At 31.5% G+C, this 22459-nt stretch overlaps 2 protein-coding genes across 4 annotated transcripts; one reads left to right on the forward strand and one right to left on the reverse strand.

The window, feature by feature from the left end:
* The first annotated feature begins 926 nt into the window (after positions 1-926).
* LOC111708658 (zinc finger protein 184) lies at positions 927-2553 on the forward strand. Its single transcript, XM_023482098.1, has 2 exons — positions 927-1324; positions 1549-2553. Exons 1-2 carry the CDS (start codon positions 982-984, stop codon positions 2520-2522), a joined length of 1317 nt encoding a protein of 438 aa, XP_023337866.1. The 5' UTR covers positions 927-981; the 3' UTR covers positions 2523-2553.
* Positions 2554-4953: 2400 nt separating this feature from the next.
* On the reverse strand, positions 4954-21486 carry LOC111708659 (pre-mRNA-splicing factor 38B). Of its 3 annotated transcripts, XM_023482100.1 has the most exons (5): positions 21261-21486; positions 15853-15948; positions 13821-14813; positions 10271-10346; positions 4954-7305 (listed from the first exon to the last, which is right to left on the reverse strand). In XM_023482100.1, the coding sequence occupies exons 4-5, from the start codon at positions 10343-10345 to the stop codon at positions 6463-6465; spliced, it is 918 nt and encodes a 305-aa protein (XP_023337868.1). In that variant the 5' UTR covers position 10346; positions 13821-14813; positions 15853-15948; positions 21261-21486; the 3' UTR covers positions 4954-6462. The 3 variants fall into 3 exon arrangements, with proteins under 3 accessions (XP_023337868.1, XP_023337869.1, XP_023337867.1); XM_023482101.1 differs by lacking the exon at positions 15853-15948 and having other exon boundaries at positions 21362-21486; XM_023482099.1 differs by lacking the exon at positions 15853-15948.
* Between the last annotated feature and the right edge of the window lie 973 nt (positions 21487-22459).

A 22459-nucleotide genomic window follows, 5' to 3' on the forward strand; every position in this document is an offset into this window, starting at 1 on the left:
GAAAAATGTTTAGATTGAATTTCTATATTCTGTATATGCTGTCTGTATATGCTGCAAAGTACACAAAAAATTTGGGCCCGATCGGTTCAGCCGTTTTGACGTTTATTGGATACAAACAAAACAGACAGACAGACAAGCCAAATTTATATATAGATGGCATTGAAAAGTTTCATGTTACGGTGTTTTTAGCAAAATTAAAAGTAGATGAAAGGTAGAGAGTGCAATGTCTGATTTACAACGGTTCCTCTAAAAGCTTTGTCTGATTAAAAATTCATTTATGTTTCTTATTCATTATTCAGGTTTTTATCTTTTATTTATCAATCACTTTTGAATGTGATTTTTCTGTAAAAGTGACATTCGGATGTATGTTGCGGAACAATTGAAGAATATTTCTAGAATTAAACACTTTTAAAAAGAAATAAAAGATATCGTTGGCAGTCAGGAGGTTGGGTCTCTTAAAATTACAAGTTCTGTATTTTAAGCTTTTTGTGTGAATTTTGAATTCCTTAAGAATATTTACATTTATATACATTTATAATCTCGGGTAATTTTACAGCACAATAAGTGCAGACCACATTTTGGAATTGGCAGGACTAAAGCTATTTTGTTATTATCGTTTCATTAATCATATTTGTAAAATTAGATTGTAAAGTCGTCTGATTAATTATCAGTTAATTCCGACTCTTTCTGATTATGACTGTATTATATTGTTTTTGACTTGTTAAAAAAAAAATACTTTTTTGTCACTATCTTTTCAGTCCATAATTTTTCATAGATTATTTTTCAGTAAAATTTTCTTTTATTTCAGATGTTCAGTCATCGTATTTTTGAATTTTTTGACTTGTTTAAGATAAAAATAATTTTTTCTCACTCTCTTTTCAGTCCAGAATTTTTCATAGATTTTTTTTCGTAAATTGTTCTTTTATTTCAGAAGTTCAGTCATCGTTTCTGCTTTGCGTTTTACTACTGTGAATACTGAATATGGATAATCTTGAACATTCTTGTGATCAATGCGAGTATTCTACAACACTAAAACATAATTTGGAACGACACAAGAAGAGTATACATGAAAAAGTAAGGTATCCATGTGACCAATGTGAGGGTTCGTTTTCTCAAATAAAAGATCTGAAAGTTCATAAAAGTTTTGTTCACGAAGGGATAACTCATCTGTGTGATATGTGCAATTATGTTACATCCCGACCTGTTAATCTAAAGAAGCATAAGAAAAGTGTACACGACGGACTCAAGTATCCGTGTGTTGAATGCGAGTATGTTGCAACACTATCTACAGATCTAAAGAAGCATATACGAAATAAACATTTAGGGAAGTTCATATAATTCCTAGAAAAATATTCTCTATTCTTCCGCCATATTTTATTTATCCAGGGTAATAAAGTGCAATTTTTACTTGAACAGTCCCTTTGATTAAAGGAATATAAGAAATTTAACATTCAAACTGTGAATAATCATGTAGGACTTTATTTTCAACTTTTAAAAAAATATATATAATTTATCACGAATATTACAGGAAAGTATATGCTCTTGTAGGAATTGTGTATCCCTGCAGCGAGTGTGACTATAAAGCATCAACGACGGGAAATCTGAAAGTACACACGAACATCAAACATAAAGGAATCAGAGTGCACTGTGATAAGTGTGATTATTCTGCTCCCACTGCTTCACATCTGAGAGTTCATGTTGAAAGTAAACATGAAGGTATTCACCGGTTCCATTGCGATCAATGTGATTATACAGCAACTAAATCATCTAACATGAAACAGCATAGAGAGGGTAAACACGAAGGTATCCGATATCCATGTGATATTTGTGAATTTACATCTTCCACATCCTCGCATTTAAAACTACACAAACAAAGGGTGCACGAAGGAATAAGAAGGTTTAAATGTACTGAATGTGATTATACTGCATCTCAATCTTCTCATTTAAAACAGCACACGGACAGTCGACACAACAAGGTTCGATATTCTTGTGACAAATGTGAGTATTCTGCATCTACACCGTCACACTTAAAAAGCCACACAGAGAAAATTCACGAAGGAAAACGGCGTTTTCAATGTAGTCAGTGTGATTATGCGGCGATGAGATCAACACATTTAATGAGACACACTTCAAAATATCATCAAATCATTAATCCTAAATTCATTAAAATCATTAATTCTCAAGATTTGCCAACTCTTCCTGTAACAGTTATAAAGGAAAATCCAGAAAATATAATCAAAAAAGAAGTTGATGATCAAACTGATAATCTTGAAAATATAATCAAAAAAGAATTTGATGATCAAACTGATAATCTTGAAAATATAATCAAAAAAGAAGTTGATGACCAAACTGATAATCTTGAAAATATAATCAAAAAAGAAACTGAAGAAGAAAATATTGAAAATGGATATATAAAAAGTGAAATTACTGATGTGGAAAATGATCAAATAGTAAAGATTGAAGATATTGAGATAAAGGAAGAGATAATTTATATCGACCCTTATTTCGAATGCGAATCTTAATTGTTTAGTCCAATTAATACGGCTTTAAGGTCAAAAATTCAAGAAATCCTTGTCAAAATACCAGATTCTACACTCTACTAATCCCTGTAAATATACCAGATTCTTCACGCTACTAATCCCTATCAATATACCAGATTCTACACTCCACTAATCCCTGTCAATATACCAGATTCTACACTCAACTAATCCCTGTCAATATACCAGATTCTAAACTCTACCAATCCCTGTCAACCAGATTCTACACTCAACTAATCCCTGTCAATATACCAGATTCTAAACTCTACCAATCCCTGTCATTATACCAGATTCTAAACTCTACCAATCCCTGTCAATATACCAGATTCTAAACTCTACCAATCCCTGTCAATATACCAGATTCTAAACTCTACCAATCCCTGTCAATATACCAGATTCTAAACTCTACCAATCCCTGTCAATATACCATATTCTAAACTCTACCAATCCCTGTCAATATACCAGATTCTAAATCAAGACTATACCCATGCTAAATATAACAAACCTATTTTCTTTTTTCTTTAATTATTTTGTTTCAATTTAAAATTAATGATTGTGTCCTTTAAAAAAACATGGAGATTGAGAGACGGCTTGAAAATCGTATTTTATAAATAACAACGAGCTGCATAAAAAATGTAGAATGTATTTTTCAAATTGTCGGGCTTATTAAAAAGTTTACAATTTTGTTGTTATTTTGAAAATCCTGAATGTGGTTTTGATGATAGTTGTTTTAACTGTGATACTACTACTAGAATTGTGTTTTTTAAATTTATGCCGCGTGGAACAAAGACGATATTATAAGTAGTTACTTAATTCCCATGTTTATTGGGTCTACCCATCTATTTTTTATTTTTACTAGTTAAATTTTTGTTATCAATTTTACACACATCTATGTATGCTCCAGCAAACTAAACATTTAATAAATTTGATTGTAAACTACATCAAGTATGATGAATTACCAGATTTCCTTGCTGTTTTATATTTGATTTTCATCTGTTCATAAAACAGGATAGAATTTTTATATTATCAATGTATAAAAGCTTACTTTTCAAACAGTAGGTTTTAAGTGTTTGTTGTTTGACAAGGATGAGACATAAATGACGATTTGAAACTCTTGAGATATAGACGACCCCTAGTTTATATTAAGTCCTCTGATTTGAATGCAATCTTTAAATAGTTTATCTATTAAGTTGGAAAAGAAAATTAAGTTTTTAGTTGCAGAAAATCATAAATATATAAACGGAATAAATTTCGTACACTCGTCTCTGATCAGTCTCATCCATTGTGGGTAATCTTGTAGGACAAAAATACGGTCATTTACATCTGGAGATTTGTTGGGGGAAAACCTCGGATTCTCGATTTTGGAGTCAGTACTTTTAAAGCTTTTCATTTTCTTTTTTTAAAATCAATTTGTAAAGGAATTGAGTCTTTGTTACAAACTATGATTTTCTAATATCTTCATATATATTTGCAACCCAATGCTGTAGATCTTAGATATTTTTAACTATGAATTCTGTTAGATGAAAGAATCTAAGTTTGAAATATCAAAGGTTTACACATCAGGTGGAAAAAATATAGGTATTAGAAAATTTGAGTTTGTTACAAAGACTCAATTCCTTATTTTTTTCATTTCTTCAAAGTTCACAAACCTACAAAGCAGTTTAATTAATATAGAATCAATTGAGAGGTTGAAAGTGACTGCAGTCATAATTTCAATTCTGATTCATTACAATACCATTCGAAGCTTTGTCTGATCAAGTATTGAATTAAATATCCATGTTTACCATTTTGAAAACTGATTATTTTCATTTGTGGTTTCTCTACAATAGTGACTCATGAATTTAACTTGCTTCAGAAATGATGGAGAAAGGAAGGTTTTAAAGGTACATCGGACATGCCACTCTATAAATGGAGGGTCAATTGAAATGTATTCCATTTAAGTATAATTACATCATATAAAAAAAATACTTTAAAAACTCACTTTTGCCCTTAACTAAAAAAGTTTCATTAAAAAATTGTAATCAATACAAAATATAAATTTGACATCATTATTTATGTCTGATGACTTAAGAGAATTACGTAAATAATTTAGAACACTTCTAAGTGTGTATACAATCGAATAATTTACCTTAACAGATAAAAAGGTATCAATATTTTTCAAATAAGGGGTTTTTAAGAGAGGGCATAATGTTGCCAAGGGGCCGGGGGTACCAAAATAATGTTCAGCGCTGACGCGCCCTGAAACTGCCCCCTCTACACAAAGGCTCTCGTATACGCCACTGGTTACTAATCCAATGTTTGCATCAGATAACGTGAGTAAAATTGATGATTAAGGAAATAGATAAACTTAGAATCATAAATAGAAATTAGCAAAAGATATCTTTTCTGACACTCCCTATATATAATCTTTCTATAGTTCACATAAGACACACCCTGTATTTCAATTTAATGGTAGATTTCTAATGAAAAGTACATCAATATGCCATTTGAATCAATATTTTCAAGGAATTATACAGAGAAATAAAAAATTTAATAATACTCTATATATGGTTTAATGAAAAGATTTCTGAGAGAGCAAAAATGATAGAAACTTATTCTAATTGATAAAACGCATTAGTGAAAATGACAGAAACATCTTAGAATGTTTTTGACCGAGTCTTAATGAGAAAATTAGAGCATTATGTTTATTTTTAAAAATATGAATTCCGTTCCCGTCAAAAAGTATAAATTAGGATATAACAATATGAATATATAATTGTAAAAAAAGAAATATAATGGCACAGAGCATTATAATATGAGCAAGTGCAATTCTATTCAATTTTACCAAAAATCCTGGAAATGGCCGCAAAAAAATCAGTGCTGGGCACTTTCAATGGCACAACATTGATAGGTTGCATTTACATAACGACAAATTACTTTTCAATTAACGGTTTTCTTACGGTGGTCCTTAAAAAATGAGATAAAAACGAAAAAAAATTTAACCATAATTTAAAAAAACATTTAAAAATAAATTTTAGTACGCAGCGTTCGTACGCTTACGTGGTTTAATAGCAAATCAAGTTTTGGTCGTTTCTTTGAATCATCTTTTTGGAGATTTTGGGACCACTGTAATATATCAGAGAAGGCGCTTTTTGCTTAGAAACACGGGTTAATATCGCATATACGCGAAATTAGTAATTTAAATACATAAATGATGGAAATATTTACATTCACATAATTACAAAAAATGGTAAACACAGATTACACAGATAAGGTTGCTTTATAGTTCAGTAACCTTTTTGGAAGATATACAGTGGACCCGTAAAACTGTGAAATATAAAGACGAAATTTTAGCAATCTTGTATGTATTTGATGTTGTCTTAAAGAAGTAGCTTTAAAATCAACCTTTTAAGAAAACTAGTTCTGTTTACACGGAGGGGCACTTAACATTACGCTTACAGTCCCTTTAAGTCTAACAGTCGTCTTCCTATCCCACTACTTTATGGTTCCCACTGTATCACTGCCTTTACCTATCAGTGTAGTCTGTGTTATTATATCACAGATAACTGTCATAATAAATTTACGGCTGAGAAAGGGTAAATTTTTGGAAAATATAATTGTCATGGAATTTTTTAGACTGAAAATTCTAATATTTAATCCAGATTTCAAAAATCATAATAGATCATTTTGATTGTTTTCAGATTAAACAAAACTACAATCCAAAATCTGAAATTTTATGGTAAAATGGATGATTTTAATTCTATAACTGAAACTCTCTATGATGGCGTCAATATACTGTTGACTTCCTTTAAAATCAACAATTTGCAAACAAAAATATTTTTGTTGCCGAGAGAAAAAGAATAACTTGGAGAATAATAACTTTTTGATAACTCTGAATGAATACAGAAAATTCGTCTTTGATTTGACTTGTGTCGTCTTCCTCTGATTATATCAGATTTCCGTATTTCGGATCATATTCCGCTTCGGTTCGACCTGGGGAGATTTCAGCGGACTTAGGAGTTGACTCGGAGACGATACTTTGAGCAGTTTTATCACGTTTCACTGGAGTCTCCAGATACGATATTTCACTGTTTACAGACTTGGCTCCTGGTGATATCGGAGACTGTGTTTGATCAACACTGCTCTTTTTCCGCTTCTTTTTAGATCGTCTAAGCTGGCTGGCCCGGTCAAACTGATTTCTAGCAAAACTATCCTCGTCCTGTCTACCTGGTCTACCTGATCTACCGGCAGATCTAGGTTCAACTCCTGATCTATCCGCTCCGTTCTCTTTCCGTCCAACCTCGCTTGCTCTCCGTCCTCGACCATTCTCTTCAAAACCTCGACCAGTCATGCTTTCATTCCTATCCTGATCTAATCCACTCCCTCTTCTCTCCGCACCCACCCCACTTTCTCTTCTGTGTTTACCCGTTCCGTTTTCTCTTCTTTCTTGACCAACTCCACTTTCTCTTCTAGTTTGTCCTGTCCCGCTTTCTCTTCGTTCTTGGCCCACCCCACTTTCTCTTCTTTCTTGCGCGACACCATTTTCTCTCCGTCCAGTTCCGCTTTCTCTCCTCTCTTTCCCTTTCCTCTCTTCTGTTCCGTTTCTCCGGTCTATGGTTCGAACTGGTTCGTTTATCCTGTAAGCTCCGTCCTGGCGTAGAGTATGTATGATCATATCCTTCTGAGGATCGAACTGGGAACCTGAAGGTCTATTTCTTCTGTCCACTGTGCTACTTCCATCCCGGGGTAGTGTTCCCGTGGAATTGCGTTTAGTCGGCGACCCTCGAACCTGAAAATGAAATATTTAATCCTGGATTTCTCAGTTTTTTAAATTGCGGAATTAATCTTGTTGATGTTTATGTGGATAAGAATCATTGTCTGTAAAGTTATCCAATTCGTAAACTTTTAATTACAAAGTTGCATAAAACGGGTTTTTTTGTTGACAAAAAGTATGTACGGCATCCATGGGTTTGAAATATGATGTGATATGAAAGTAGAGATTTGATTGTAATTGTAAAACTTAGATTTTTCTGTCACCAAACTTAACTTAAGTTATAAGTGCAAATCCTAGAGTTAAATTTTTTAAATTTAAAGAATGTCTCACTAGTTTGTACATACTAGTTTTATTTACCCACTGCTTGACAGAAATTTATGCATCAGGGAAGAAATTTGAATTCAAAAGTTTTTACATCTGGTTTCATATTCATTCATCAGAAAAATTCTTCACCGAAAGGACGTCCCAACACATTGTTTTTCACGTGTCAAACAATCTTGAAAAATTGATGTTAATTTAATCATTTTGATCTCAAACGACAAAAATGCGAACACAATTTTATAAAAAAAAATTAATTATTTTTGCACGTTGGACCCCATCAGAACAAAATCTTGATAAACATCACAATTATGAAGGTAAATGTAAGATTTATTGAATAGAAATTAGTTTGAGAAGATAATTCAGTTCCTTTTTAGTGTTTGCAATTATGTTTTTCTGAATTTTTGAACACACTTTGAATATGTGCATAATACACTATACAGGATTCGGAGTAGTACTTTACGACTCCATGTTCTTTTATACGTTCTTTTCATCTACTATCTGCTACGTTATTTTCATCCATTCTTTTACACGTTTTTGTACAGAGAGACTTATAAAACTATGAAATAGGGAAACGGCTATTAGAATTATAAAACTATGAAACGGCTTTTAGACTCAAGTTATGGTTTTCAATATGAACATTAAACACAGAAATTTTCCAATTTAAAAAGACATATCTCACTTTATATACAGGGTGTCCCACGAAACATGACAGTATGCATTGATTTTTGATATAATTTGCTGCGTTTATTTGTCAACCTAATTTTAGAAGTAAATTTCTAGAGATAATAATCACAAATTTCCCTAGTCCTGCCATTTCCAAAATGTGGTCTGCCTTTTTGTGCTTTCAATATTGCCCGAGATATGAAGAATTTCGTTCAGATTTCGACAATTTTGCTTTTATTTGACAAAATTGAAATCTGAACCAAACTCTGTATATCTCCGGTAATATTAAAAGCACAAAAAACGCAGACCACTTTTTGGAAATGCCAGGGCTAGGAGAATTATGTAATAATTGTTTCAAGAATCATACATGTTAAAGTAGATAGAAGACTAAATGTCACAAATAAATTCAAATATCAAAGACGTCTTGCTATTGTCATGTTTCGTGGGACACCCTGTAGTTTATTTTCAATTGCTTTGTTACAGCATCAAATACACATAATATTGCTTAAATGTCGTCTTACTATTTCACAGTAATTTATGGGTCTCTAACTTGTATTCATTTTCATTTATTCTTTTAAAAGTTCGTTCCATGGATAAACTTTTTTATACGTACGTTTATCCTATCTATTCTTATTCATCCAATTTTTTCATTTTTTATTTTAAATTCTGTATTCATCCTTTCTTTACATTGGTAGAAGATTATATCAATGCAATGAAGACGACATTTTTATTTAAGTTTTGATTTTTAACAAGTTTTTGAATTACAAGTAATCAAAAAGAAGCATTTAAATTGACAGCTTGACTTCTATGTTTATATGTATCCAATCCATGCTGTTTAACAGCTTGACTTGATAAAAATAAATTGAAATCAAAAATCGTCTTTATTGTATTGAAATTTGCCACAACGACTGTACGTTCTGATTTTCCTTCCTTAACTTTTAATGTGTTCCACTATCAACTGGGAATGGAGTGAAGATAATTATGAATGAATGGTTAAGGAGGAGGGTAAGGAAGGAAATTATGAAAAGATAAAGCCCCCCCTCCCCCGGAACCCACCTGGTGTGGAGTATATTGTGAGATTCAGGAAGTTTGCTCTAAAGCGCATTGAGCAATTGCACAAAGGGGAGTGTGGGTTGGGTAATTAGGAATTGGAAGAAAGGGGGGGGAGATGGTTATGGAAGAAGAGGGGGGAGAGATTTATGGAAGAACAGGGGGGGAGTGAGTTATGGAAGAAGAGGGGAGGAGAGAGTTATGAAAGAAGAGGGGTCTAGTGCTAAAATAAAAAATTTTCAGTCATTTTCTTGTTATAAATCAAAAATCAAAACATCTGAATAAAAAAAAATAAAAAAGATAAGCGAGGTATATGGTCCCCAAAAAAATTAGGATCATGAATTTAGATGGGTGCGTTTTCAGAATCAGTTTTTTTAATTGTTAAAAAACGACGACGAAAAATAAAGTAAAAATTACACCGTAGTTAGATGTTTAAGAACATATTTCTCAAAAGATATTTGTCAATAAATTAAAGTTAGCAACTTAGAATTAATTATTTCCTATTTTATTATTATTTTTGAATTTCTTATTTTCCGTGAATTTGTTCGCAGATTTCTACAAATTCTTCAAATGTCGTCTTTTCAATAAAAATTCCAGAAAATCTGCAGAAAATCTTTTTGAATAATGAGAGATTATAGAAACTAATAATTAAATAAAATTACTTATTTTCGATGATAAGAGTCAATTTTTATTTTCTCAACCTGTTCCTAAACAACTATTAGTTTACAGTAGAATTAACATTTTTTGTCGTCGTTAATTAATAATTGAAAAAAAACGATTCTGAAAACGTACACACACAAATTCATGATTTTGAACGTCGACTTTGCCCTCAAAGTCAGGAAATAAAATTCGTAGAAACATTTTATATTCGGTTCAACCACCATACATTGCCGGTCACTCCCTTTAAAAATTCCTGTGTACGCCACTGAGAGGGGGGGGTATCTACCTGCTGTTTTTCTCTGTAGACCTGATCAAAACCATGATTCTCCCTCTCCTCGTCTTTACTAGAGATACAACCCATTCTAAATATTTGAATAATATTTCAAAATTTGTTTTTTTAAAGGTTTAAATACAAACGATTAAAATTATCCTCCATCTCTTAGTACATCGGCAAACCAAGTTTTAGAATTTAAATCATATATATTTTTCTCCAGAATTTAGGGAAAGAACATAACTTATTTAATCAAAGTAAATTGGAAAAATCAAAATAGATCCATCAAAAAGATTTCCTATCAGTATGTTAAAAAATGTACTAATTAAATTTGAATTTTTGACAAATATTAATACGTGACAAACGTTTTACATCCATTTTTCAATGGCTTTTCAAAAATGTAAATATCTAACAATATTAATAAAATGATGTGGACAATTTTTTTTCATTTTTAAAACACCAACATGCATTTTGATCAGCCGTATGAATTTAAAACTTATTTTTGAAACATTTGTTCTCAAATATGAAAATCAAGTTTTAGCAGTGTTAACCCTTTTCCGACTCACGTCAGGTTTACCTAAAATAGACTGGGGCAAATCTTGAGAAAAAATTAGCAAATAAGCAAAATTTCTAATATTTATTGCAAAATCAAATATTTTAGCAAAAAAGTGCAAAAAAACAAAAAGTGCGCGAACTATGATAAACTAAATCATACATTTTTGAAAAGTCCTTCACAAAGCAAATTTAAATATGCAAAAATATTTTCAAAATTTTCAAAACCTAAATTAGGGTTTCCATTCATTCACAAAACCTTTACGCAATTTTTGCGAAAGAAAGCGCAAATTTCAGCTTTCGTTGCGCTACATTTTTGCGCGAAAAAATAGCACTTTCCACAATATTTCGTAAACTACGTTTCGTGCAAAATTGCGCTATTCCGCTTTTGCGTTATTCCGTTTTGCGCAATTTTGCGAGAAAAAAATCTGATTAAGAGGTTGATGAAAGGTGTAAACTGAAGGCATTAGTTATCTATGACTATGAGATTGCACTTTTTGGAATATAAATGCAATGCTTAAAAGGAAACAGATTATTTGCCTAAAACCCTACTTTGCAACCTGGCGCATGATGGCACACTGCCAATAAAGATGTTCACGCTCTCACACTAAAATAAAGCAGTATTTTGCAAACTTGTCCTTTTCAACGTAAGCTAGAAACAATGAAAAAATGTATATGTCTAGGCCTAGAAAAAAAGGATTAAGTTGGCGAGGTAAAACCAAAGGCCAAGACGTTGTGACACTTCAAACTTGAGGCTGTATACAAATTTGATGACATAGTGTTGCCTACATGTCAGTGGGCATACACCTTTGATATTTCAATCATATACATTCGACTAGATGTAGTCAACATTTGAAATGTATAATTGCCACGACACAAAGATTCAGACATACATCTAAAATAAGCTATTCATCAATTTTCAATTTTCTATTTTATTAATTTTTGTCCCTCAATTTTATGTTTTTGCTACTAAAAGTATAATAATCATAATTTTAGTTGTTTGATTCTGTGCTAAACATTATAAATTTAAATAAATTAGCTTAAAAATAAATATTGCGCTTCATGTGTAAAATGTGCACAAAAGTTCGCAAAAAATTGCGCACAAATTACGAAAATGTTGCGTAAAAATATGGTCAATTCGTGGAAACCCTAACCTAAATGTGTTTTCAAGAAAAACAAAAAATGTGCAAATTCCTTTTTAAGGCGTCTGTGCGAAAATCTATGCAAAATTTCTTTTCAGAAATTGTGCAATCTGCTTCCTTGTAAAGTTGTGTTGTAGGCTTTCCAAAGAGCTTTAAAACTTAAAGTCTAATGACTTGAATTAAGTCTGGTAAAGGTAAAATGAGGCATTCAGGCAGTATGCCTGACGACTTAGACAGTCGGTTTAAAAGCCCAGCTTTTAGCCTTAAGTGTGGGCATGTTTAAGTTAGAAAATTAAAAAAAAATTGAACAGCCTCAGACCAAAACTTTTTGAGTTATCGCAAAAAAATCGTCAGTTGGGGGCATCTCAGTGAACCCCCTCAGTCGGAATAGGGTTAAATTGTAGATAGAGAAAAAAAGAGGGATTTGAATATTTTAATGTAGTTTCCCTTCCCTAAGAAACAGAATAAAACAAAACATGTAAACCTTGACTAAACCCTGCTTTAACCTCATTCACAGAATAGGAACATATTCAAATATTCATATTTGGCACAGGACCAGATATTTATCTTTCTATTCAAATAATATACAGTTTAACCCTAAATAAACCATAATCGAAAGAATTCATCAAATGTCGTATTCTTAACTTTCTGATAAAGGATTGTTGCAGATATTTAGTTTTTTAATTAAATGATTATATGGAGCTTTTTAAAACTGTTCCCGCATATTTATGTCTATTTATTAATTTTCGCAAGATTTACGTAAAATAGTATAAAAAAACCATTTAAAAATTGTCAAGACGATATTTTATAAATTCTTTCGGCGTATGGCTCATTTCGGGTTTAACTGTATAAACATACAAACATGAGACCTCTGGATCATGTTAAGTATACCCAAAAACCATAGGAAAAAAATAATCTGTTATGTTCTCTTGCCTCAAAATTTTCTAATTCTTATATTTTTGCCACCTAATTTTGATATCGAATAGTCAAATTTGAAATATCAAAGGTTTGGATTATCAAGTTGCAAAGATATAAAAAATTTAATAGTTACAGGTTAAAGCATGTTTTGTAAAATCGTTTCTAGAGGACTATTTGAACACCCTGTATAATCATTTTTATAATTATTAATAATCATAACTTTTTACTTATAATATCGAAATGTTCAATGGTTTGAGAACTGCAAAAGAGCTAATTGTATAAACTAAACAAGTTTTTAATGAACAGGGTTCACTGGACAAAAAAGACGACAACAGATATTCCAAAATGGTTTACATTTGTTAGATAAAAGATTAATTATCATCAATAGAAAAATTTAGAAAAAAACATTATTTTTATATAGCTTTGAACCCCTGTTTCCATAAACCAAGAATAAAAGTGTTAAAATGCATCCTGCTTCTTAGTGTAACTATCATTATATAAGATCTCTATTCTGTTTATAATAGGGGGGTATATTTGATACTTGTAAGGAGGGGGGAAGGGGGTAGTTTTGGTAATAGAATATTCCAAGGGAAAAGTATGTTCAAGGCGTCCCAAAGTGTCATCATAAAAGAAAATTTTGATTTTATTGTGAAAGTCAAAACATATCAATTCAATAAAAATTAATAAAATGCTAAATTCTGCCTCTTTACGTCTAATTTTTAATGACTCTTACTAGGCACTTTATATGACTTGAAATTTATCGAAACTAAAAAATTCCAATTTTTTGGGACACACAGTTTTTAAGTTTGTATACATTTTAAGACACACAGTTTTCAAGTTTGTATAGATTTTGGGACACATAGTTTTCAAGTTTGTATAGAGTTTGGGACACACAGTTTTCAAGTTTATATACATTTTGTAACAAATTAATTTGCCCAAGCCTAATTATTTACCTTATTATTCAATCCTTTGTAAAGGTTTTATTTCAAAAACTTATGTATCGTCATCCCTTCTTCTTTCTTTTCTTGTTATCTGAATTTTAGTTTGTTAACTGAATCCTCGTTTTTAAACTGAATCCTTTTTCATTAAGAAAATTCTTGTTTGTTAATTAAATCCTTGTTTGTTAACTGAATCCTTGTTTGATAACTGAATCCTCGTTTGTTAACTGAATTTTTGTTTGTTAACTGAATCCTTGTATGTTAACTGAATCCTTGTTTGTTAACTGAATCCTTGTTTGTTAACTGAATCCTTGTTTGATAACTGAATACTCGTTTGATAACTGAATTTTTGTTTGTTAACTTAATCCTTTTTTGTTAACTGAATCCTTGTTAACTGAATCCTTGTTTGTTAACTGAATCCTTGTTAGTTAACTGAATCCTTGTTTGTTAACTGAATTCTTGTTTGTTAACTGAATCCTTGTATGTTAACCTAATCCTTGTTTGTTAACTGAATCCTTACTAGTTTATCGATACGTCTTAAGTTAACGAATAGGATAATTTAAACACTAAAATATCTATTTTGGAACTTAAATATTCAGTCCGGATAGTTCGGCACTGTTCCATTTATAGCTGTTCACTTGAATGATGATGGTAGTGTGTTTAAGTATGCTGCTGATATGTAACTGATATCCCAATAATATGGGATAATTGTCTGAAGAGGTGAATAATGCAGTTCACCTGCATCAGTGCATTATACACACTAATCGATATTATAATATATCCTGAACCCTACTCCCTTTCCTCCCTTCACCCTCTATAGGGTTAATTGTAGTTCTATACCAGTTGTTCAGTGTTAAACCTCCATTTCAGGTTCCTCATTATAGCTCTTCCTGATTCTCCTGATATCTCACTTCTGGTAGATTTTCGTCAGTTTTTTGCCGATTTCTTGATTTTAATATTTACAGCTGTTGTAATAGAGAGACAGCTGTAATCTTGCAGTGGCTTATCCTGAAAAGATTGCATTGGATTAATAATTACATAATATACAGTTGTTGGAATATATATATCATAATAATATAGCTTAGATACAATAGTAAATATATACAAGGAAGTTAAGGGAAGATGTATGTTTAATGACATGATACAAATAATTAATTAATACAGTTTGTTAATTCGATTTTGTAGTTTTCTGTTAATAAGAGATAAACACTAACAGCAAAATGAGGGCATGAATGGAAGGGAGGGGAAAGGGAGGATTAGGGAGGGAAGGTAATGTAAGGTAGGGAAAGGGAGGACAAGGAAGGGCAAGGGAGGGCAAGGGATGGCAAGGAAGGGCAAGGAAGGTCAAGGGAGGGCAATGGAGAGCAAGGGAGGGCTAGGGTGGGCAAGAGAAGGTAAGGGAGGGTAAATATTCAACTGTAATTTTTCAGAAGTTAAAAAAACTCACACTTTAACATTTTGATTAAATAAATATTTTCAAGGATTCGGCAGAAAAATATTTTTTCAAATGTATTAGTTTTTGAGGTGAAAATAAGAAGATTTGGAATGATTTTAAATATGAATTAAAATCATGAATTGAAATGTTTGGTTTGTGAACTATTGATTTGGTTTTTTTCAAACGTTTCTTACAACGTGAATTTTTCCCACATTTCTTTGCATTATTTAATAATTTGGTTGTTTTTGTATAGAATTGAGAAGACTGCAGTATATAATAAATAAGTTTATTTTGACAACTGATGAACATCATTTTATTCTAAATAGGGATCAAAAAAGAAAAGTTTTAGACAAAATTGTTGAAAAGTTTACTTTTATAAAATGATGAAACAAAATTATTTTTACAGAAGATTTCTCTTAACTGTGATTATAGTGTTTATATTATTTTAGCTTATAAATAATTTACATTATGTAATGTAAAAATGTTTTTTTTGGTAAAAATGAAAAGGCCAATGAAAACCAACGGAAAAGGAAAAAAGAATAATTATAGGTTGACTCGTATTAGACCATAACATCCTTTCGAATTGAAATGAAAATGTGTTAACGTACATACTTTGAAACCTTTCAGAACATGACATTTTGTATTGTACTGGAACAGAATTTGAAGGAGCGTCTAAATATCCTAAAATCCTTGATGTTGAAGAGCGAACTGAAACATATGTCCAATTCTAATTATCAGTATTATTATGAATTAAAAACTAATTATTTCATATAAAGGCAAATTTTAAAAGAGTTCTTTTAAAAATATATTTTTTTTGAGACATTTCATAGCAATACATGAGACATTTCATAGCAGTACAAGAGACATTCCATAGCAATACATGAGACATTTCATAGAAAGTTGGACACTTTATTGTCATTACATTTCTGAATAAAGGATATTTCAGAGAAGATATTATATGGACAGGACATTTCAGGACAATACATCGATACGATATTTCAGAAAATGTCCCTAACTATGTTATGGTGTGTGCGCGCAAAAAATTGTGTGCACAATAAAGTAATTATGAAAAGTAATAAATTTTTCAGACTTTTCCGAATTTACAAACTTTCTTTTTTTGAGGGTGAACAACTTAGATTCCAGACCATTTAGATTTGTTTTGAAGTCTTTGAAGACGACTTTTGAAGAATGTAAATGTAAATATTTGCTTGAATTTAAACCTGAATTAAAATCTTGGTATTCTTCTTTTTAATAAGATCTTAAGCCAGGCCCGATATTCAAGCCTCAAGCTCTATAGTGCACACTGCACAGTGCACATAGCTTTACACATATATCTGGCTAGGTATGCCCACTGCCCAGCTATATGTTTATTTAACTGTCTATAATATGTGTTTATCTAACTGTCTATATGTGTTTATCTAACTGTCTATATTGTTTATTTAACTGTCTATATGTGTTTATCTAACTGTCTATATGTGTTTATCTAACTGCCTTTATGTGTTTATCTAACTGTCTATATGTGTTTATCTAACTGTCTATATGTGTTTATCTAACTGTCTATATGTGTGTATTCTGTTTATCTAACTGTCTATCTCTACATGTTAATCTATATTTCTCTAGATTGTTTATTTAACTAATTATAATCTATATATTTGTTTAACAAACTATCTAAATGTGTATCTAACTTTCTATCTTACTTGATTATCTATATATCAATCTATCTAACTATCAATAAGTTTATTTCACTGTCTTTCTTACTGTTTAAAGGTCTATTTGCAGTAGTCGACAGTGATAACCAGAAAACTCAGAAACTGGAAGACGACTTTTTGAATAAAGTTTTAACTTTAAAAAGTCCAATGAGCATGAGACACAGCAATTGTCCAGTGTAATAAGACCCAGTTCACTAAATTAACAATTTAAATAGTGTCGGGTAAAACTATTTGCTTTGTAACAACGTCAAATACAATCAAATATTGCTTCAGGGTCGTCTTCCTGTACCATTGCTTTCTGGTAATCACTGTATCTTACTGTCTATCTAACTCTTTTTTAATTGATTGTCGTAAAATGTCTTTTCGAATCAATCTTAACTACAGAAAACGCACTGTATTTCTGTCTTCTCTATCTAAGGTTTAAGCCAGGTTTATTCAACCCGAGATTTTACACTTAACTAACTATTAATTGAAACATTATAGGTCAATTAGGCTGACCGGCGTAGCAGGCACCCAACTAGGACATATATATATTTACAAGGTTCATGAACGATAAAATTAATCTTTTATGTGGCTACGAAATATGCATAAAATGATGATAATAGTTATTAGAAGGAATATATATTAGAAGGAATATAGATACAGTATCAGGTTTCCCTGATATAGTACTCGGGGATATTTATTACATAATTTATATCTATCTCTATATATTTATCAGACTGTCTATCCTTGTCTGAAAAGAAATCTTAATTAAATGGTACCGGTGTGAATCGGACATACCTCTCTATAAAGAAATGTCAATTTAATTACTTCTCCAGTCCCTTGAAATCCGACCATTTGTCTACCTTCTCAAATAATCAAATTGTATTCTACATTTCTAATTTTATTTCTGTTTTTGCCCTTTATTTTCTCATTTTTAAAGTTCTATAGTCTATAAGTATAAGGTTAAAAAACAATCGTTTTTCGTTTCTTTTTTTCTTCTAAATACGATTGTTTTTGAAAACGAACCACTCGTTTTGAACTTTCAAAAAACGAAAAACTATCGTTTTTAAAACGAAACTGTTGTTTTTCAAAAAAGTGAAAACAATATATCCATACCCAACTAAAAGCGATCTAGAGCTCTTGTAATCAAGGACAGAACAGAAGCAAGGTCTTTTTATGTGCAGGGGGGCTATTGGGGTTTTGTCCCCCCCCCCCGGATAAGTGAAATCAGCTGTTTCCAGTCCCAAGTACTGAAGGATATACAACCAATTAACAGATAGAGTAACTATTTGAATTTTCCAAGTTGGCGGTTTAAAGGATTTGCTATAATTGGTAACCAAAGGATTATTTAGAATAAAGTTTACTACCCTTTCTCCAATTATATTTAACATCTTGTTGCAAGCTTCAGCAATTATACTGAAGGTTTATTTTACAATTTACATTCATGACTCATTCCACAGTTTTAACTTCAGACTTTAGGAAAATATTAGACTCGCGTTGCGTCAATACAGTGGAGGGAGGGCAGATTTAGGGGAGATTTCAAAGAGAGGGGGTAGGGGGGAGTGGAGATAACATGGTAGACAAATATTAGGTCAACTGTAAACATAAATTTATATTTTTATCTCAGATTTTTGACAGGATATAAATAAAAAATGTCGTGACACATAATATTTGTTGAAATTCTTTCTGACTACTTCAGAAAATATATACTTTACTCATTTATCGTTTTCATCTTTGCAATGAAGTTTTGCTTAAATCAATCTTTAGTTTTTCAATTTTTCTTTCAAAACATTTGAATTCCCATCTAATATATTTTGTGAAATGCAATTTAACAACTCCAGAGTTGGCAAAAAAAGAATTAGACTCTAATGACGACATGTCCAATTCACAACTCTACCCTTATAAAGTATTTATCAGATTGTTTTCGTTTTTAAACTGTTTATATTCATTTGTGGTTTCTCTGCCAAACTGATTTGTATATTTCTTGCTTCAGAAACAATGTAGAAATTATTAGTATTATTATCACAGGTCCGAAAAAAGGGCTAAAGGCTACTGTTTAGAATCGAGGTTGCCTCTCTTTAAAAAAAATATCTGGTAATTTCCTAGAGAACGATTTTTTGACCCCCCCCCCCTCTCTCCTATAAATTTTTTACATAAATATCATGTGTATCACATGGATATCATTGGTCATGTGGCCACAGCGCCCGGACCCCTAGCCTGTCCTAACCGAAGCGCTCGGCCTAGAAATTGTCTTAGCCTATAACCTAACCCTAAAAAAATAAAAATAAATAATAATAATTTTTCTGAAAAAATTGATAGGAGAGGAGAGGCCCGGGGGGGATTGGGGAGGTGGGATCCACAAACCGTTCTCTAGGACAGACCCAGAGTTCTTTTAAAAATATATTTTTTTACATTGCTTAAAGAGGAAGTTTACAAATTGAGGATAAACTGTTTTATCTTGTATTTGTGTAAATATGTGTAGATTGTACTAGACGCTACCCACCCAATATTATTATTTATGTTTCTGGCAACCTTTCCTATTCTTAATAATACTTCATCCTTTCCTATTCTTGTATACACGGTGGGTAATAATACTTCATCCTTTCCTGTTCTTGTATACACGGTGAGTAATAATACTTAATCCTTTCCTATTCTTGTATACAGGGTGGGTAATAATACTTCATCCTTTCCTATTCTTGTATACAGGGTGGGTAATGATACTTAATCCTTTCCTATTCTTGTATTCACGGTGAGTAATAATAATTCATCCTTTCCTATTCTTGTATACAGAGTGGGTAAAATACTTTATCCTTTCCTGTTCTTGTATACAGGGTGGGTAATAATACTTCATCCTTTCCTATTCTTGTATACAGAGTGGGTAAAATACTTCATCCTTTCCTATTCTTGTATTCACGGTGAGTAATAATAATTCATCCTTTCCTAGCTATTCTTGTATAAAGGGAGGGTAATAATACTTAATCCTTTCCTATTCTTGTATACAGGGTGGGTAATAATACTTCATCCTTTCCTATTCTTGTATAAAGGGTGGGTAATAATACTTCATCCTTTCCTGTTCTTGTATTCAGAGTGGGTAATAATACTTCATCCTTTCTTATTTTTGTATACATGGTGGATAATAATGCTTCATACTTTCCTATTCTTGTATACAGGGTGGATAATAATACTTAATCCTTTCTTATTTTATATACAGGGTGGGTAATAATACTTCATCCTTTCCTGTTCTAAGATATTAAACAGCAAACAACGAAGTGTTTAGCAATTACAGTTGTTTCTGTAGAGAAATAAGGATAAGTCCGACCAAGGGTGTAATCCAAGGAAAGTTAATTGCGGTCGTGTATACTCTGCGTACACATTGAAACCAGTTCTCTTTGGGCGGAATTTGCAAACAAGAATAGATGCATCAGTGTTCGTTTAGTATCCGTGGAGGTTAAAAGCATTCAATTTTGATAATTTTGATAATTCAAATAATATTTTCCTATGACCAGAATATGTCATTGATTTTTTTTATGTAAAAGATGGATCCCATGTCAGGCTTTGACATCCGTCTTATGTTTACATTACCGCCCAGAGACAGTACACTGCAGTACAAAAGATGTGTTCACTTCTGAAATAACTTTCCTTGCCTTACAATCCTTGAGTCCGACATACTTTATTAGTCAAAGAAGGGCACTTAATGAAGGAGCACTTGAAAATATATAAACAGTCTCTTCGGGAAGAAAAAAGCGCAAATTTCCATGTCTCTTTAGGGATACATAAATCACTTGATCATTTAAAAAAAAACGAATAACATGTGACTCTTTAAATGGACGGTCATTTGAAGAAACAGTCTCTTGAAGATATTAAATTGTTTTGAACAAAATTATTTTTCTGAGAAAATAGAAAAGTTAAAATTTCTAGTTAATTAATTGAAATCCCTCTAATGAACAAATTAGTGGCTTTAGCATGCATTGATGAATATATTGGGGAGGAGAGACGTGTGATTCATGAAGGGAACTTCGGCCTCATATGAGATTAATGATTCGGCGTTCAGGGGAGGAGTTAGATAAAAACAAATGAAAAAGTTTATTTAAATATCCTTCAAAGAAAATTCTTAATGTATCCATATTTCTATCTGATTTGGTTTTGGCCCATTTTTTGGCCTGGGTCTCATTAGTTCTTAAGATCAACTGTCATGTCTAATCTGTGTCCTAAAGTCCAGTCTTAGAGAAGTTTATACTTTCAAAGCAATTTTACAAATTATACAATCTATCGCTAAATATTCTTTTCAGAATTTAAAGAAACCCCCTCTCTTAATTCTTTTTTCTTTACCTTTTTCACAAATTTACGAGAAAAACGTTGATAATTGTCCCTGACACGTTTCACAAAATCGACGAAAATGTATTTACAGTGTACACTTTATAGTTCCTCACTTTAATCTTTCTATTTTATCTTCCTTCCAGGATGGTTAGATGAGCCGGGGGTGAAAGTCAGCTGGTTTATGTGCCAGTAAACTGCCTAGGTCTGGTTCTAGGGCTTATATGTGCCTGTATTCTGGTTCTACCAATATTTTTTTTCTTCCAATTTTTTAGACGCCGAGAATGCTTTTATATAAGGTGATCAAGTATAAATTACAATAACATCTTACGAGAGATCTGGGACATTTGATAGCAATACATGAGACATTTCATAGCAATACATGAGACATTTCATAGCAATACATGAGACATTTCATAGCAATACATGAGACATTTCATAGCAGTACAAGAGACATTCCATAGCAATACATGAGACATTTCATAGAAAGTTGGACACTTAGAGGTTTCCTGGTTAAATATATATGTTTTGTTAATAAAAAGATACTTAGACATGATTTAAATGGTCTGATAGAGGTTTATTATACAAGGAATATAGCTTACCGTAATTTCATTTATGGAATTGGAGCCGTTAAATATAAATATGGAATGGATGAAGGAATGCATAAACAAGAATCGGAATGGAGCGGGCCGGAGGGGTGGAGGGGGTATATTTATCATTTTATTATTTATAAAACTCTAATTTTCTAATCCCTAAATCTTTGCAACCTAATGGTTGAATCAAAGCATAATGTTTTTTTCTCGAATCACAAAAAAGTTAAATTTCATATAAAGAAAATTTTATTGTTTTTATTAAAATTTAAATTTGTAATATTTTAATATTTAGTCTTCTTTCACTCTTTTCCCTCGGCCACGAGAGTTCATTCGTAGTTGAGCCCCAACAGTGTAAGCCGCCAATCTAAACTAGAAATTATTTAAATGGAATTTAAAAAGTATTGTAATGTCGTCTTCATAAATTAATTCATCTATTTTTTTGTTTCTGTTTGAAGGGATATTTTGTAAATTTAATAACGTAGAACGGTAAAACGTCCGTTTACTAACTATTGAATAAGAATATTCTAATTTAATAAGTTCTCGTGAATCAGAGCCATGATGTTCTTAAGTTTTGGATTTTAATTTTTGTGTCGTCCTTTGGGCCGTGATAATAAAATTAAC

The sequence above is a fragment of the Eurytemora carolleeae genome, unplaced genomic scaffold (assembly GCF_000591075.1).
Source record: "Eurytemora carolleeae unplaced genomic scaffold, Eaff_2.0 scaffold866, whole genome shotgun sequence".
In the NCBI taxonomy this organism is placed as follows: Eukaryota; Metazoa; Arthropoda; class Copepoda; order Calanoida; family Temoridae; genus Eurytemora; species Eurytemora carolleeae.